This window comes from Anas acuta, chromosome 5 (assembly GCF_963932015.1).
Source record: "Anas acuta chromosome 5, bAnaAcu1.1, whole genome shotgun sequence".
In the NCBI taxonomy this organism is placed as follows: domain Eukaryota; kingdom Metazoa; phylum Chordata; class Aves; order Anseriformes; family Anatidae; genus Anas; species Anas acuta.
Genome location: NC_088983.1, coordinates 62,356,342 through 62,374,475, shown reverse-complemented (window position 1 = coordinate 62,374,475; position 18,134 = coordinate 62,356,342). Strand labels below are relative to the sequence as shown.

General features: G+C 43.2%; 2 protein-coding genes across 7 annotated transcripts in view; both read left to right on the top strand.

Moving 5' to 3' along the window:
* The window catches only part of RPL27A (ribosomal protein L27a), a 53,289-nt gene that overhangs the window by 17,502 nt on the left and 17,653 nt on the right, over window positions 1-18,134 (top strand). The window lies entirely within an intron of this gene.
* DENND2B (DENN domain containing 2B) overlaps window positions 1-18,134 on the top strand; it is a 150,232-nt gene that overhangs the window by 119,327 nt on the left and 12,771 nt on the right. For all 6 annotated transcript variants that reach the window (XM_068685254.1, XM_068685258.1, XM_068685255.1 and 3 more), the window contains 3 exons: window positions 1,105-1,182; window positions 4,283-4,423; window positions 7,263-7,411. In XM_068685254.1, coding sequence (XP_068541355.1) covers window positions 1,105-1,182; window positions 4,283-4,423; window positions 7,263-7,411 — 368 coding nt within the window. The remainder of the gene's footprint in view (window positions 1-1,104; window positions 1,183-4,282; window positions 4,424-7,262; window positions 7,412-18,134) is intronic.

Sequence of the window (18,134 nt, the reverse complement as noted above, 5' to 3'; positions counted from 1 at the left end):
AGCCCTGGTATTTTTTCGTGGTCTCTATTGTAACAGGCTAGGCACCTGCTGACTGTCCAAGCCTAGATTGCAGTATTCCAATTCCAAAAGCACAGCTACCCTCAGTTTCTCTTGATTGCCATGTGCGTGGCATGTAAACGCCAAACACACTGGGGGAAAGTTAATCACTGGATCAGCAGACTCTAAGGATGAGACAAAAATATACTGGCCTTTTATGCGGATCCATAGGAGATGGTCAGCCACTTTGGCTAAATATACAAGTGGGCAGAAGCAGATGGAAGTGGTGACTCTGAGATCCTTTATCACAGTGTTAATTAATAATAAGGTGGGAAGCTGCTGTGCGTGGACGTGTCAGCCATCTGTGCTCATTGTAGGTATGCAGGACACGGGCAGCCCAGCTCTCTGCTCCGAGAACTTTGCCAGTGAGGATGGGTTTCTAAAGTGCTTGGTAGGAAATGTGCTTCTCTAGGAAATATCTTCAATAGGATGGTTATAGAGAACCATTTTGATAGCTTTTAGAAGGGAGGAGATACGCATCGTTGATTTATACTTGCCACGGTTTAAGTTATTTATGGGTTTTATATTTATCTTGCATGAATCTGAACAAGTTAATGACTTAGCTCACGCAACTTGCCTTTGTTTAGGTCTGTGAGCTTGCTTTCTGTAAGTCAAGCTCTCTCTGAACACCACAGAGCGTGTTGGGAACTAAAGCCACAATAACTTCTGGCATTACAATTCTCATCTCCCAGCACATGGCCCCAGGGTGGCCTCACTTCTCATGCCACAGCAGGAGTAGAGGACAGCGATAGCGTAGGCATGAGCTGCACTCGTAGTTAAATGTGCTTTCGTGGCTGCAAGTCAGCGCGATGTTGGAATACAGCTCCAATGTGCTGTGATTTCCAAAGTGGGTAAGCAATATCTATGCTTTTTAGCCTCCTGTGTTATGGAAGAAATATGATGCTTCTCCAAAAGTAGCTATTTTGATGGAGAAATGGATAGTAAAAGATGTCACGTTATGGTCAATTGTGTAAATAGAGAGATAAGTGTATTTCCCTATGGCTCCAAATTAATATGTAATTTCAATCTCCTTTTTACTGTTATCAGCCAAGTGGAAAAGGGCCACGCCTACCTGAAGTTTATTGTGTCATCAGCCGGCTGGGGTGCTTTGACCTATTTTCCAAGGTGAGAGGATTTTTTTCAATATTGTTTTGAATGTTTACTGTGAAATAGTCACATCAATGAACCAGACAAGAATTTCTTCCTTTGATGGGAGATAACTGTATTTTATGGTTGCTGTTTTGGATATTCCATCCCTATTATTGGGTTCATCAAAGAATGCCTTCTTACTTCTGTGACTGAGGCAGAACTTGATTCAAAAAACATCTGGGTGTCTGTATGATCTGGATGACTAGAGCATTTTCCATTGTTTTCTGAAGCCATTCTCTGCTAAGCTGTAATTCTTGGCACCCACAGTACCACAGATGGGCCAGTACCACTTTTACTCCAGTACCCTGTGGAATAATGAGGTTAAGAAAAAAGACAATTTGATCCGTGAAGTCTATATGCTTTACAACATAGACATGACTTTATTTTATTTTAATTTTTCATCCTAAGAGGCTAAGGAAGTGTGGATAATGTTTTAATTGGCTTCTACATCAATGAATCCAAATTTGCATCATATGCTTATGTGATTTACCTAGGTAATAAATTTCTGACTCAAGAGTGTTGAGACCATAAACAAAGCATTACAGCTAAATAGGGATTGAATAACCATAGAAACAGTTAACTGCCAGTCAGCTTCAAAGCCACAAGCATTATTCTTTTGTAAGACAAAAGGTTATTAAACTATTAAAACAATTGTCAATTGATTAACATTTCAAATGTCTCTCTGGCTGCCAGTTTAGGGCCTCCGGTCCTCTGACAGAGTCCTGCAAAATCCAGTGAGCACCTCAGAGAACCATATAGGATTCACTGGTGATCTGTGGAGAACAATGATGTGTCTAATGTCAAATGGTTGCTTCCCCCTTTTCAAATTTCTATACAGTATTCACAGAAATGTTTTAATTTGCCAGAGATTTTCACTTCAGTTACAAGGAGCCTCACAGAACTTAAACACAAATTTTGCTTGTACATTTTTTAAATGAATAAAGTTGAAACAAACATGTAAACCATTGAAGTTAATAAAAATCATGGCATTTATAATGTTCATATGATCTAGTAATCATACAGAATGTTATCTTTCATCAAAGCTGGTTTCAAGCCTTTCCAGATAAAACTTAGTTTAACACAAATCTTGTGTGGAGAAAAACAATTGGGTTGAAATAGTTAATTAGTTCTGCTTCTGACTTCTTTCATAAAGCTCTGAAACCAGGGGTTTATAACGGTGACCCTTAGACATAATATGTATCTAAACACAGATATCTGTGAGCGAAACAGAATGCATTGTTCTGGGTTGATAGCACAGCTCACAAAAATAACAATCTTGGAAACTATGCAGAGAGGTTGTGAGGCTCTTTGGTTTTATGTTTTTTGTCTAATTTTGGTAGGGCATTGATTTTCAAAGGAAACTTTAGGAGAGGGTAAAAAAGCAGAGGGTATGAAAAATGAAAATTTAAGTATCCTGCTTACAACCAAATATCTCTGCAGTTGGGGTATAAAGTCTGCAGCAGGCAGGAAAGGTCAAGCCAAAACTGCAAATAATCTGCTTTCCCAGTTAAATCTGTAATCTGAAAAAAAGTGTCTGATCATCCAGTCAAAGTGAACCAGAGGCTGACTGGTGAGTGTAATTTCACTGGTTTCATCAGGGGCTGATCCCAGGCATCCTGGCAAGCAGGCCCTGATGAAATTGCCCTCAAAGTCTTGATCTTGGTACGGGAGGGAAGGCTCCCGCTGAATTACATATGAAGCCCTGAATGAGGTTGTAATACACCTACACTCTTTTTCAATTTATGGGTTCAGGGAGGGGCTGGGCCACAAAAAGACCTAATCCCCACTGCAGTCCAGACACAGCCATTCTGTCCTGCAAAGGGCTGGTCACCTCCAGGAGGTACAGGTAGGTGCCAGGGTGAGAGCAGGTTGTTTGGCAGTGCCCAGCGCTGACTCCAGATTCGGACTGGATTTAGCATGGGTCTTAAACACATGCTCCAAACAATGCATTTGGGAAGGTTTTGGATGAAACATTTTTGTCTGCAACTTTGCTTTAGAGTTAGGCCTTTAGTATGCTGCAAAGAAGGAGGAGAAACTATGCACTAGTGCTGGCATTTCATGTCATCAGCTACCTCTGGAAGTCACCAGCTTGCACTTAAGTATGTTTTAATGTTCTGTTTCAGTGAAAAAGCATTTCCAAGAAAAACAAGGGAAAATGCATGGCTTAGACCCACTAACGCTTGTATGGCCTTTTGCTCTGGAGTGGTGGTTAAAAGATCACTCTTTCAGGTCAAACCACTAACTGCTTTGAAGCTTGCTTTCTCATCTTCTTTAGGTTTATCATCTATATGGTCTGTCTAATGTGGGAAAACTTAGCTGTGATCTAATTTATATCGGCCTGTGTCACCAAAGAGAGAAGAAAATAATAGTCCTCTCTATCTGTAAGAAGTTCCATCTGCTTCTTTCAAAACTAGATTGCCTGCTCTGCGTCATGTCAAACAGCAAATGACCTTCGTGCAGGCACCCAGTGTAAACAGCTGGGCACGCTGCTTCATGAGGCTGCTCACAGCCGTCTTCAGCTTGGCACAGGCTGCAAAGTGACTGTCACCACAGCCAGGCCTATTCCAAGGCTCTCCTGGTGGAGCCCTGCTGGCATCATAGTGTGGCAGGTCTGCTCTTCTTGCTGGTCTGGCTTTTTCCTGCCCAATAAGTTGCAATGGAAAAGCTGCCCTCCTTAATGCAAATATCAGGCTTACAACTGCAATTTTACGCTCACCTGGCCTGTGATCATGGGGTTTGTCTTGATCTTTCTGTTCTTCAGCTCACCCTGTTGTTTGGGCCAAATCCCAACAACATAGATCCATCTTTGCCACGTCTTCTTTCAGCTTTCCAGGTTTGTTATTTCTTCCTTGTCTCTCTTTTCAACTGCATTCACAAAGGGCTTCATTTTGTAACTAGAGGATGGATCATTATCGTAGGATCAAGTTTAATGATAGCAAAGAAATGTATGGAAATTAGAATTAAACTTAGATCTGCCATGTGTTTAGGCACATATGGGTCAGAAGTTGTTTTAAAAATGTATGTGGTGCTGACATGTTCTGTCTCTTTTCTCTCTTATGTCTTACCAATGGATTAGATCCTGGATGAGGTTGAAAGGAGAAGGGGCATTTCTGCTGCCTTGGTTTATCCATTTATGAGGAGTCTGATGGAATCTCCTTTTCCTGCACCTGGAAAGACAATCAAAGTCAAAACCTTTCTACCTGGAGCTGGAAATGAGGTAAAAAGCAACAGCAAACATTAAGAACCAAAGCCTTTCCTCCCATCACTCCAATAACAAACAGCAAAATTAAAACAGGAGGAGAGGCACAGAATACTGCAAGCCACGTGGGATGGTACTCCTTAAAAAGAGAAGTGCAGGAGCTGCACCAGTGTTAATACATTAAAGCTTATTCCAGCTGATGATTATAAACCAAATTATCGTTATGTATTTGTATTTTTTAATAAGTTGTGTGTAAAAAAAAAAAAGTTCTAGTATGCCTGGCCTAGTGCATCTAACAGAACTACAGCATTCTTGGGTTTTATCACAGAGATAATAAGCTAGCATACATGTAAGTTTGGAAATGAATCTTCTTGGAAATAAATTCCTTTTACCTCGGCCTCAAATCAATATTCTATATTTGGAAAAGCAGGCCATTTAAAGTTTCTGTGTGTATGTGCACGCATGTAAAAATTTCATTTTTTTACTGACTCAAGTAGGTAGAAACCTACCATTAGAAAACATAGACCTTACTAGAAATGAGGGTGTTGGTAATTTAAAGTTTTGTTTTTTTTGTAGCTTGAGGCTTACTAGCAATTTGGCATGACAAATTCTGAACTCTGCATGTCCTGATGTTAGGATGCAGCAGCTCCATGAAGATGGGCAACTGTATAGAGCAATTATATTACTGGAGATAAGAATAGAATTTGGCCCACTTAGTGAAAGCTGGGAAAAAATAAACTTTTTAGGGTTATTTTACAACCCCTAGGGTTAGTTCTACAGCACTATTTCTATTTTTACATTGAACCATATTTTCTCCAAGTGTAATGCCGGTGGAGTGGACCTGGGAAGTCACTTGGGATGAAATGTAAAGGGTGCCGTGTAACAGTGACTTGCAGGGAATTTTTAAGTCACATGCATTTTCTCCTGGAGAAGCAAAGGGAAATTGAAAGGCTGATCGGTGTAACAGTGTTAAGATCTGACAGTGCTTTTTCGATGTGAATGTATCTGGGAACCATGGATCTGCTCAAGCATTTGAACTCTCCCAGAGAAAATATTGAGATGATTCCAAACAAACAAACAACTCTTTTTTTCTGGCTGAGCTTTGCTCTCTGTTATGCTAGTACAAACTTGCTGTTTAAATAGAATACATTGGTTTAATTAGGAACAGAATCTTGTCCTTCCATTGTGGCTCCTCTGGCCTAAACAAATATGATGATTAATTGGGAAGTAGACAGTATGTTTCTTTGTAAAGAGCAGACTGAAGCAGAAGGCTTTGCCAAGCAACAGAAAACATCCATGGCATTTGTAAGAGCTGCCGTAACTTGCATTTGCATCCTACTCCCAGCAAGATTTTAGTGTTGGAAGTTTTGCAGCAAAACTAACTCCTCATGATTTGGCATGTAAATATGATCTGAGCTTCCAAAGCCAGTGCTAAGGAATTGAAGTGGACACCTTTATTGAATGTGAGAAAGGGTAAGCAGGCAACATTTCCCTAAGAGGTATCAATGGTATGTCACCATTCCACGGTTTGGTTCTGTCTGTTGTCTGGGGCAGCAGCACACCGATGGCTATGTAATACTGTCGCTCTAATGTTTATGTATTTCTTTAAAAAATCAGTTAACAGTACACAAATACTGTTATAAGAATGACTTTTTAGAGTCCTATGTCATTAGTTCACTAACAGTTTTGCAACTTAATAGGTATGAACTGGTTTAGTTTCAGTGTCCTGCGGTCTTGCTGCTGATCATATCCTTAAAACAGTGTGTTTGTGAGGCATTTTGTAAGGGCTACTCAAGTTTATTGCTACTCAAGCAATACTCTGTGCTAGTGGAATGTGGTGTCATGCGCAGGAAAACACAGAAGTGGTTTAAAGCAGTAAAGTGACAGTGATTTTTGGACATGTGGGAAGGAGATGCATATATGTTCCTGCTAATATGTCTACAGAGATTTCAGCACAGCTTTAAGTTGGCCAGCTTTTCCCCTTTCCCTTCTGTTTCCTCAAATTCCTCCGTAGTTCATCATTTGCTGTCTTGCACTTCGTATTTTTCTTCTTCTCTTATTCTCTTCTTCATGTTATTTTTCTGTCTTCTTTTTTTCTGTCCTCTGTCTTCAAGCTCCACATCTGAGCATGTCAATTGCAGAGATATAATAAAGGAAGATATAATAATCGAATCAAGCAAAAGGCATTTGAGAAAAGGAAGGAGAGGGCCCGAGGTCATGGATGAAGTATGAAAATTAGACTTTAAAGGGATGTCACAAGTCACCATCTAAGACCTTGTCCTGACTCCCCAGTTAAGTATATATATATATATATGTACATGTTTGTGACAAAAAAAGGCTATAAACACTAGCTAGTGACTTATGTGTCATAAAGGAGTGAAAATGAAGTAAAATGTTATTAAATTTTGCACTACACTTAAGTTCAGTCCTTGACTTCCATCTAGATGTGAATTTGAACTGCTAGCTCTGTTGATACCAAATTTACCTTGTCTTTATGGCTGTTTTAACCCTGCAAGCTTTCCAGTTCCAGTGTTTCCAGTTTGCTGCTTGCTTCCTCCTGTTGACTCAGCCAAGCTTTACATCTCTGACAGGATGTTTAGAAGGCAGAGTTATGCATCCCCAGCAAACGATAGCAGATTTAGTGCACAGAACTGGATTCTGGGAAGAAAATTACTTGATAGTGAATTGTGTAATACAGCATTTCTCTGGAGTTCTGTGCCACCAGCCTCTGTTTCCAAAGGATGGGCACTGTTCTCCGTGCCCACTCAACAGACAAGCCTGGGCCAGGGTGCCGGGTGCCTCTGGTGCTGCCAGCCCCGGCAAGTGACACTGACTGATGTTTGTTAAATGTGTTCAGGTCATTGAGCTGCGGCGGCCGATGGACTCGCGTCTGGAGCACGTGGACTTTGAATGTCTTTTCAAGTGCCTCAGCGTTCGTCAGATCATCAGGATCTTTGCTTCTCTCCTGTTGGAGCGGCGTGTGATTTTTGTAGCAGACAAGCTCAGGTAAGTGACAAAGGAACCTGAACCTCATGCTGTTAGGGCACTGCTAGCTCTTGACACAAAAAGCTTAAAGAAATGTCTAGAATGACTGTCAGATGTGAAGATTCTCTAACTGCAGGATTTAAAAAATTTTTAAGTCAGTGGAAGTTATTTACATCAAATGGGGAACACGTTCTCTACCTGTCACAAGCTACGAGCTGCTTGTTCTGTTTCAGCTCCCTGTCTGTAAAATCGTGACACCAGTACTTATCTGCTTCATAGTCAACAAACGTTTGCACAACATTTTGAAGTAATATAGTCCTAACAATATTTCATTTCTGTTTTGGAACAAAGTACTCATGAACAGTAGCAGAGATCATCACTGAGGTGCTTCACCTTTGGCCATACAGCCACCCATCAGGGTGCTGAGAGTTTGTTGGGTTTGCTCCATGCAGTACAGAGAGTTTGTAATGGGGCTAGGTTTGAAATCCTGCACTACCAAACTCATGCACTGTGACTGTTAAGAATGCTAACACGGTCCTTCCCAGCTGGTTAGGCTATGTTTCCTGGTGCTCACAGAACCTGAAAACATTTACTTTCTGAAACTCTTTGTTGCGCTCCTTGCTACACCCTCTCAACGTACCTCTTATTTCTCTGCCCTGTGATTGCAACTCCCCACCCCTCCGTCCTTGGCCCTTCTGAGGCATGTGCTTGACCCCAAGGTGTGAAGGGGGAGAGGGACAGCTCTTGACTCCATGTGGCCTTTACCAAGAAAATGGGAGCTCCATGTAGGCTGCACCCCTTCCCTGCAGCAAAGAATCCTTTTAGATGCTTGTGTAATCTATATATGTCAGTGTGGGCATTGCAAAGAAGTCATTCTTTGCTCTATAGCATGGCAAATAATAAAAGATAGCAAATCAAAGCAAAGACTATAATTTCTTAGATTCAGAAATATCCAGCATCTTTTAAAAGGACACGAAAGACAGTATGGGTGGTTAAAAACACAGATGGATCTACCCAAACAAACTCTCTTAAACACTTTATCAGTCCTGACCTTCTCTGAATGACCGCCAGAAATAATAGCTGCACTTAGTGGCCGCCAGTGTATATAATAGCAAAAATACTTTGCATAGTAAAAGCTTTACAACCTTTAGGGGAGAATTTCTTAAAGCTGCAGACCCTTCTCAGGTTATAAAGTTATTTCCTTAGCAGTCTTTTTTGTAGTCTAGAACAACAGGAACATTTTATTTCATCCCGTCCCCTGTCAGTAACCCTTAGTTTGAATGACCATTTGGGATAACTTAATTTCAGAAAAACTCCTGGTGAGGATTGTGCAGCCAGTCCAGGGTTTCTGCAGTACCTTACAAGATATGTGAGTCACACCATGAATATTGGGGCAGGTGGCTTTTGAAAATACTGTTGATGTGCTCCTTCTGACTGTTTTTCTACTGCATGCTTAATTACATCATCTTGCCTGTTCCTATTTTACTGGTCATGTAGCAGAATTAGTGGCACCCACAGGTCTGACTCTAAGTCAGAATGACACAGTTCTGCGTTCCTTCAAATGGCACAATGATTTGAGTGGAAACTCACTGAAATGGTACAGAGGAAATGAAGGCTATACTGTGCTGCTGCCAACCATTGCACTGCTTCAGAGTTCCCAGTTGCTTCTTTCAGTGTTGCGGTTTGGCAGAGTACCCTGAACCTTGATCTTGATGGTGGGCATGGTGCTGTGCCTTACAAAAAGGTTTATATGCATGTACTTTATTATCTATTTTAATATACCTACATGCAGCCTTTATTATATAGGTTGTTTTGTTTCCTCTAAAAAGAATATGACATAATCTGACGTGGTAGATAAGGCCCTGGATAAAGACTTGGGAATCCCGAGTTCTCCTTCTGAACCCGCTGACCCGCTGTGTGATGCATGCCGGAAATGTAGCTCCTCGTTTTCTTTTTTTTTCTTTCTTATCTTTTGTTTGGTCTGTCTGGGATCCTAAATGCTCCAGGACAGAGAATGTTTCTTGCTCTGTGTGCGTGCATAGTTATACTTGATACAGCACGGGGATCTAGGAGGTACTGTAAAAGAGAAACTAATAATGAGTCCTTTGACAAAGGCCCCAAGAAAGCGACAGTAAGAAGTGGATTTAAATTCAATACTTGCAGAGGGTTTCATGATTTAAATGGGGATGAAGTCTAAAATGAAACACTCTGGCTTTGAGCTAATAACTGTCTGTCTTGGAACCTTTGGCTTGTCTGACATGAATTTTGTTTATGGGCATCATGGCTGAAACTGAAGGAGTTTACCAGTAATGTGGAAAAAAAAAAAAAAGAAATGAAATATCTTACAGGTCCGGTCTGTGGGCCCAAAGTACCAGAGCAGGAAATTAAAAAGATTTTACAAGGGTTTGATTTCTGCATGTACCCAAAAAACAGCTTAGAAATAAATGATGAGGTTTAGGCTTCAAACAATGAGATGCAATGGGTTTTTGTGGCTGCCTGTTTAACAAGTCTCCAAGCAATAAATGATTTCACACATTATACAAGTTTCAGAAAGTCACACCTAGTGAAGTGAGATTTATTCAATAAATTGTTATTTATGGGTCTTATATTGCCCAGAGTGTGAAAATTTGCTCCAACGATGTTGCCATCTTTCAATACACAATGTGATGCTACCAGCAGTAAGGAAGCAATAGTAAGGTTTGGAATGACAAGCCTGTGAGGTAGCCTTGGTTGGTTACCCATGCGTGCAGTTAGTTGTAGTTTTGTTTGTTTGTTTGCTTTTGGTTTTGTCTGTTTTAGTTTTGGTTTTCCAATAGGTTGCTTACATTTTTTTTCTGCTTGAAATTGAGTGAATAAATACCTGCAGCTATTTGCTCACCTTCAAAAATCCATTTGAATCTGCCAGTGACCTTTCAGTAGTCTGCTTTCCATGAATAGTCAAGAAAACAACAGAGAAATAAAGATAAAAACAGAGAAATCTGGAGGAATAATAAGTCAGAAAAAGGACACTTAAAGGTCCAATTCTTCAAACATGTATCAGGTGAAAGCACAGCTGAGATGGTATGTCCCATCCCAGTTCCAATCCTTGTCCCGTCTGGGAGCCCTTATTTATGTTCCTGGTATTCTGCCTGATCAACCCAGCTATGAAAAATCCCACAACTCTGCCAGCTGCAAAGGAAGAGCTGCTCTAGTGCAGTCCTTTGGGGTTTACAAAGCAAGGCAGCAGATGCAAAATCAGGGGGTTCCTGGGCTCGGGGGACATTGGTGTGACTGCAGGCACAAAGGTAGCAACAGAAAATAAATAGGTAACAAACACTGGAGGAAAAATATTTCTTTGCTTGTTTTAGTTTTGTGCTGAGGAGATGACTTAGCAAGCATGTTTGCTGAGGGGCAGGGTATTGAATCACGCCTGTGAGAACAGGCTCATTGACTTTTCCCCTAAATGTGTGGAGAGGGGGAAAGGAAGGACTTGGGCATCTCAGTGTCACTTTGTTATAATCCCATTTTTTTTATGAATAAAAAGTGCTGTTGCTGTAATCTGCTATGTGGTAAAGGACTCTGAGCATATTTTGCTTATGTTTCACATGTGGGTCCAATCCAAAGCCAGAGTCAGTGAGAGCATTTGGATGGGGCTTGTCTTTTGCTGTGGACTGAATCACAGAATCACAGAATCACAGAATTTCTAGGTTGGAAGAGACCTCAAGATCATTGAGTCCAACCTCTGACCTAACACTAACAGTCCCCCACTAAACCATATCCCTAAGCTCTACATCTAAACGTCTTTTAAAGACCTCCAGGGATGGTGACTCCACCACTTCCCTGGGCAGCCTGTTCCAGTGTCTAACAACCCTTTCGGTAAAGAAGTTCTTCCTAACATCCAGCCTAAAACACCCCTGGCGCAACTTCAGCCCATTCCCCCTTGTCCTGTCACCAGGCACATGGGAGAACAGGCCAACCCCCACCTCACTACAGCCTCCTTTAAGGTATCTGTAGAGAGCGATAAGGTCGCCCCTGAGCCTCCTCTTCTCCAGGCTGAACAAGCCCAGCTCCCTCAGACGCTCCTCATAGGACTTGTTCTCCAGGCCCCTCACCAGCTTCGTCGCCCTTCTCTGGACCCGCTCCAGCACCTCGATGTCCTTCTTGTAGCGAGGGGCCCAAAACTGAACACAGTACTCAAGGTGTGGCCTCACCAGAGCCGAGTACAGGGGGACGATCACCTCCCTAGCCCTGCTGGTCACAGTGTTTCTGATACAAGCCAGGATGCTGTTGGCCTTCTTGGCCACCTGAGCACACTGCTGGCTCATATTCAGCCGACTATCAACCATCGCTCCCAGGTCCTTCTCTGCCTGGCAGCTCTCCAACCACTCATCTCCCAGCCTGTAGCTCTGCTTGGGGTTGTTGTGCCCCAGGTGCAGGACCCGGCACTTGGCCTTGTTGAACTTCATGCAGTTGACCTCAGCCCATCGGTGCAGCCTACCCAGATCCTCCTGCAGAGCCTTCCTACCCTCAAGCAGATCGACACACGCACCTAGCTTCGTGTCATCTGCAAACTTACTGAGGGTGCACTCAATGCCCTCATCCAGATCGTTGATGAAGATATTAAAGAGAACTGGCCCCAGCACCGAGCCCTGGGGAATGCCACTAGTGACTAGCCTCCAGCTGGACTTGACTCCATTTACCACGACTCTTTGGGCCCAGCTATCCAGCCAGTTTCTAACCCAACGAAGCGTGCGCCAGTCCAAGCCAAGAGCAGCCAGTTTCTTGAGGAGAATGCTGTGGGAGACGGTGTCAAAAGCCTTGCTGAAGTCAAGGTAGACCACATCCACAGCCTTTCCCTCATCCACCCAGCGCATCACTTTGTCATAGAAGGAGATCAGGTTCGTCAAGCAGGACCTGCCTTCCATAAACCCATGCTGACTGGGCCTGATCACCTGCTTGCCCTGCAAGTGCTGCATGATGACTCCCAAGAGGATCTGCTCCATGAGCTTCCCTGGTACTGAGGTCAAACTGACAGGCCTGTAGTTTCCCGGGTCTGTCCTCTGGCCCTTCTTGTAGATGGGCGTCACGTTTGCTAGCCGCCAGTCAACTGGGACCTCCCCCGATAGCCAGGACTGCTGATAAATGATGGATAGTGGCTTGGCCAGCTCCTCTGCCAGTTCTCTCAGTACCCTTGGGTGGATCCCATCCGGCCCCATCGATTTGTGCACATCCAAGTGCCATAGCAGGTCACCAACCAGTTCTTCGTGGATGGTGAGGGCCACATCCTGCTCCCCATCCCCTTCCACCAGCTCAGGGTACTGGGTATCCAGAGAGCAACCGGTTTTGCCGCTAAAGACTGAGGCAAAGAAGGCATTAAACACCTCAAGCCTTTTCCTCATCTTTTGTAACAAGGTTTCCCCCTGCATCCAGTAAAGGATGGAGATTCTCCTTAGTCCTCCTTTTTGTGTTGATGTATTTATAAAAACATTTTTTGTTATCTTTAACGGCAGTAGCCAGATTGAGCTCCAGATGAGCTTTGGCCTGTCTAATTTTGTCCCTGCACAGCCTTGCAACATCCTTATAGTCCTCCCTAGTGGCCTGCCCACTTTTCCAAAGATTATAAACCCTCTTTTTTCTCCTAAGCTCAAGCCACAATTCTCTGTTGAGCCAGGCTGGTCTTCTTCCCCGCCGGCTCGTCTTTGGGCACGTGGGGACAGACCGTTCCTGCGCCATTAAGATTTCCCTCTTGAAGAGCGCCCAGCCTTCCTGGACCCCTCTGCCCTTCAGAACCACCTCCCAAGGGACTCTGCCAACCAGTGTCCTGAGCAGCTCAAAGTCAGCCCTCCGAAAGTCCAATACAGCGGTTTTACTGGTCCCCTTCCTGGCCTCGCCAAAAATAGTGAACTCCGCCATTTCGTGGTCACTCTGCCCAAGACAGCTCCCGACAATCACATCCTCCACCAGTCCTTCTCTGTTTGTGAAGAGAAGGTCTAGCGGGGCACCACCCCTGGTAGGCTCACTAACCAGCTGCATCAGGAAGCTATCTTCCATGCTCTCCAGAAACCTCCTAGACTGCTTTCTCTGGGCTGTGTTGTGCTTCCAGGATATGTCAGGGAAGTTGAAGTCCCCCATGAGTACAAGCACTGAAGATCTTGCAACTTCTGTCAGTTGCCTGTAGAACTCAATCCAAGAGTATTTTTTCAGTGGAAAGCTGTAGAGGCGAAAGGTGTCTGTTGAGCCCCTGCTCTTGTAAAAGACAAAGTAAGTTCTCATTGTCTGTTTTTGTTTGTTTGTTTTAATGAGATACTTCAGCTACTTCTTGGTGATGCAGGAGCATGGGCCTCAGAGAAAATCTCTGCTGACAGGAATGGGTTTTATGCTTCCAAATCATGTAAGTGAACTCAGAGATGTACCCCAAGGCTAAGGTGTGCCGTGCATTTTCTCTGGCAGTGCCAGCTCAGGAAGTCCCCTTCCCTGTTTGTGTTTGTTCCTGCCCCGGGCAGTGCCCTCCTTCACCCAGGAGGTGGTGGTGCCAGCCCAGCCACAGTAGGAGTTACTCATTTTGCAGAGCTTCCCCAAGCCAGAACACCCTCTCAGCGGAGAGCTCTCATGCTAGGACAGTTTTCCTCCCTTAGGGATGACCACAGATGACTTTGTCTTCCCCAGGAGAGCTTTTTCCTTCCTGATTCTCTGCCCCTCGGCCAGCTCACATGCCCTGGCCTATGTGGGTTGACCTGGCGCAATGCAGACCAGCTGCCTGTCACCTGGTGGGCTACGGCCCTGAGCTACCCTTCTCTGCACTGCTTACCCCATAAAGTCAAGAGGCACCCCGGAGGTGGGATGACTTAACAGCTGTTAAGGATAAAAACCACCCTGCCCCTTCCCAAAGTATTTGGGACTGCCAGGAGAAATCTATTCCAGCACAACTGTAGAAAGTTCAGGCAGATCCCAGACCTGACCAAAGGTTATAGGCTCCAGACAGAAACACTGACTAATACAGGACAGAAGCATAAATATGTAAATATTTGTGGGAAGTCATCCCGCAGGCATGTCTTTGTTAACTTTGAGGAGCAAAAAGGGAGCAGAGTGTACTCGTATAAAAGTGCAAAGGCTTTCAGAACAAACGGTGGCATTTTCCTAATCTCATGGACAGAGACAGCTTAGGGCTGTCCTTGCTGTGCTCGAGATGTTCAGGGAGCATTGACACTTGTCCTCGTATTTGAATCTATTGTTTTGGAAACCACGAAGTTATGCTAGAAAGCAGCACGCTTAGCAGTTACAAGGCTGGTCCCAGTCTCTATGTACCTACCTAGAAAAACAATATTAGGGATTCTTTTCATCCAGCAGAGAAAATCAGAGTATGATCTTTTAGCTCAAGTTAGCATATACAAATTCAAACAGGAGGTAAGTGGCAACATTTTGGTAGTAAGAGTACACTATTATTTTTCAGCCCTGTAGCAAGGTCAGGTGGAAAAGCAACGCCAGCTACAATGTTGTGCAGATTAATACAGTAGACTCTAATCCCCTACTTCCTTTATTATTATTTATTAATAAAATTAGGATATAATTCTCACAAACTAATCATGGTAGTTGGTAATGAAGCCTGGCCAGGCTCACCTGCTTCCTGCTTGTCACCACGAATCTGCCACATCATAAAACTCCTGAGATCTGCCAACCTGCAGCTTGAAAGGTAAAAATGTTGGGATGGAGAGGGAGTGTGCTCGGTACACAGGTAGTGATCTCTGGCCAGAAATAAATATTCCCTTTACTTTCCCCTGTCACAAAAACCTCCACAAAAAACTGCGAGGTCGATTTGACAGCAAATGCATGCCAGAAAGCAACTTTTGAGGGATACTTTACAGTGTTCAGTCTTTAACTGATCTATAGCACTTCTGAGGAGAGGCTGCAGTCTTCTCTTGGTCACAGCTTGCACAGCCCTTTATTGAGCCAAAAGTTCAGCTCTTTGTCTCAAGGAAAACTTTTTTTCCCCATCATCATCTGTGCACCGAAGATGTTTAGAGATTGAATCTACCATACCTGCTGAAATGTGTAATAGCTTGCAGGTCTTCTGTCTTCCTTCCTATCAAATAAAGCTGTAATCTTCCTTGAGCAGGATGTTTGCATGCAGCCCAGACCTGCAAGATGCTAAGTGCTTCATCTTACCATCTGAATGCGAGAATTGAAAATGTTCGATGTGATGTGAAATTGGTAGCTTAAGGTAACTAGCAGAGGTGTCTCTTCAGATTTTGAGAGAGAAATTTTGCACTTTATTCTGCTTTCTCAAGACAAACTTATAAATTGTACCATTTGGAGTGGTACCAATCTAGCATTGAGATACTGTGATGACTGATGCCAGCAGGGAAACTGTACATTGACAGTATTTCAATGAATTTTCTCAGGAAATGTGTCAGGTAGGAGAGACAGCCTGAGAAAGAAAATGAACTTTCTAAGTCCCTGTTTTGTTTAAGATTACACAGTCCCATAGAAAAGCAATGTAATAATGACCTTTTTAATATGCAATAAGCTTTGCTGGTGTTTTTTAATATGCCATATCACTGGAAGGGTATAATAAGCTCGTATAATTTTCCTTTTCCTCCTTTCCTCCTGCCTTTTCCATCTTTCCAGTAATATTTACTCAGGTCACCTTCGGCTTTGGCTAAAGCTCTACTGTGGGAAAACATCATCATTTTCTCACTTCTCGTTTGTGCAACAAAATTCTTTCCCTCTTCCACTTCCCCACGAAAGAGAATGGCATAGAATTCTCTTCTGGATTGTTTATTGGTGTAATAACTGTATGTCAATAAGTTGCAACAGTTTCCCAACTTGTTCTTTAGCTCCCAGTAAGGGGATTTAGACAGATTCTTTGTTTATGGCTTTTGAATAAAAAGGATTAGGGTTGTTGGGATTGTTCTTCTCCTCCTTTGTCACCATCTAGAAAAATTCTCCATCCTGCTTTACAGCTGTCATGCTGTTCATAGTGAAGTGATTGCCTGTGAATCTGAAACCAACAGCATGAATGTTAACAATGACTGGTGGGAATGAAGGGTCCTGGTGTAAAGCACAAGCAGTAGCTGACACTCCTCTGGAGCACCTGGGCCTGAACACATTCATTATGGTCTTATGCTAAGAAACTGTCCTGCAGGAAGGGTCTAGGTAACTAGGGCACGAAGGCTAACTTTCTCCTTTGAAATGTTGGTTGTTCTTTTAACCACCTGACAGAGCTTGGGCAAGTAAGCGGTCAATGTGTCCGATGAATGATTCTTGCCAAAAATCTGTTTCTGAAAAACAGAAAGAAAGTTTCCTGTATAGTCCAAACCAATCCCGTACTTGTTTGTTCTTGGATAGCATCCTCTAATGAGGAATGTAATTATAAAACGTTGGAAATCTAAATTAATTTAACTGATTAACAAATCCAGTGGCAGATTAACAAATCTGTTTAGCTAGGAGACATCTTCCTTGGCTGTTCCTCCCATCACCTCCTGGCTGCTCTACGGCAATGTAATGTTCCTGCTCATTCCTTATGCTGTTGACAATAAATCACAGTTGGGCACAGGAGCTCTACTCTGAACCAAGGGCTGCCATGAGCATCACAGACACGGTCTTTGTTCAATTTGTTGTCATCTTAGGAAATACTAAAATTTGAATAATAATGCTCTTAGAATGTATTTTGAACACCTGAAGTTCTGTGATATTCTCTGTTCTGATTACATGGGATATTTGCCATAAGAAAAAAAAAAAAAGGCTTTTCTGTGTATGTGCTTATGAACAAACTTTCATGGGTGAGCAATGAAAGGACAGGCAAGCAGTAGCATGGACCCTCGCTCTTTCTGTGCCACATTGCCTGATAGGGGAGGGTGTTACAAACTTACACCAAAGGAGATGCGGTCAGAGAATAGTTTATGGATGAAGATGTTGTCCACTCATTTTTCTATAAAATACGGTGAGGAGGGACCAGGAATGGACAACGCCCACAGAGGATGACACAAACCTTCAGATGGATTTCTGGCGTGAATTGTACCCGTTGACACAGCAGTGTGGCAAGTTCTGTCTCCACAAGATAAAGCCAGAGAAAACAAGTCCAAAAAGTGGTTTGTGACCACTGTGTTTATGATAAAAATTGCCTCCCTGGCATCCTCAGTAGCATGGAGGACTCGGTGTTTGAGCTCTCCGCAACTCCTTGGAATCTGTCCCAGAATTACCTGTACTGCTGGCATCCCACTGATAAGGACACAGCACTGCTCTTTAGCCAGACAGGTGAGGCCATATTATGATCCCTCTATGAGAATTTTACAGGCTCATCTTTTCTCAGTCTGCATCACACTAGATAACACCTGAAGTGTGACTCATCTGGCAAAACAAGGTTCGGGTTTGGCTCGTTTTCATGGGGAAGAAAATGCCATATGAGGGGCATGAGGGTTAAGTAGCTCCACTCTCTGAGTTGTAAGCACAGTTAAAAGAATTCTGTGAAGGAGGATAACTGATAATTGGCTGATGTGATGTAGAAAATATGCATTTCCTACTCGGTTTGTGTCCCCTCTCCCTGCCAGCGTTATCACTCTGGCCTTGTTTGCACTCAGTGAGATATCACAAAGCTGGCTTGCAGAAAACACGTCAGCACTCAAATTAGGGGAGCCACTGTGACCTGAATCTGCCTTTCTTTCACATGTGGTAAATGCACAGTTAGACTCCAACTTCTGCATCAGGCTGCCGCCGCCACATGCAAGAAGCCTGGCTTGGAAAGCAAGGAGGCGTCCATGAGGCTGAT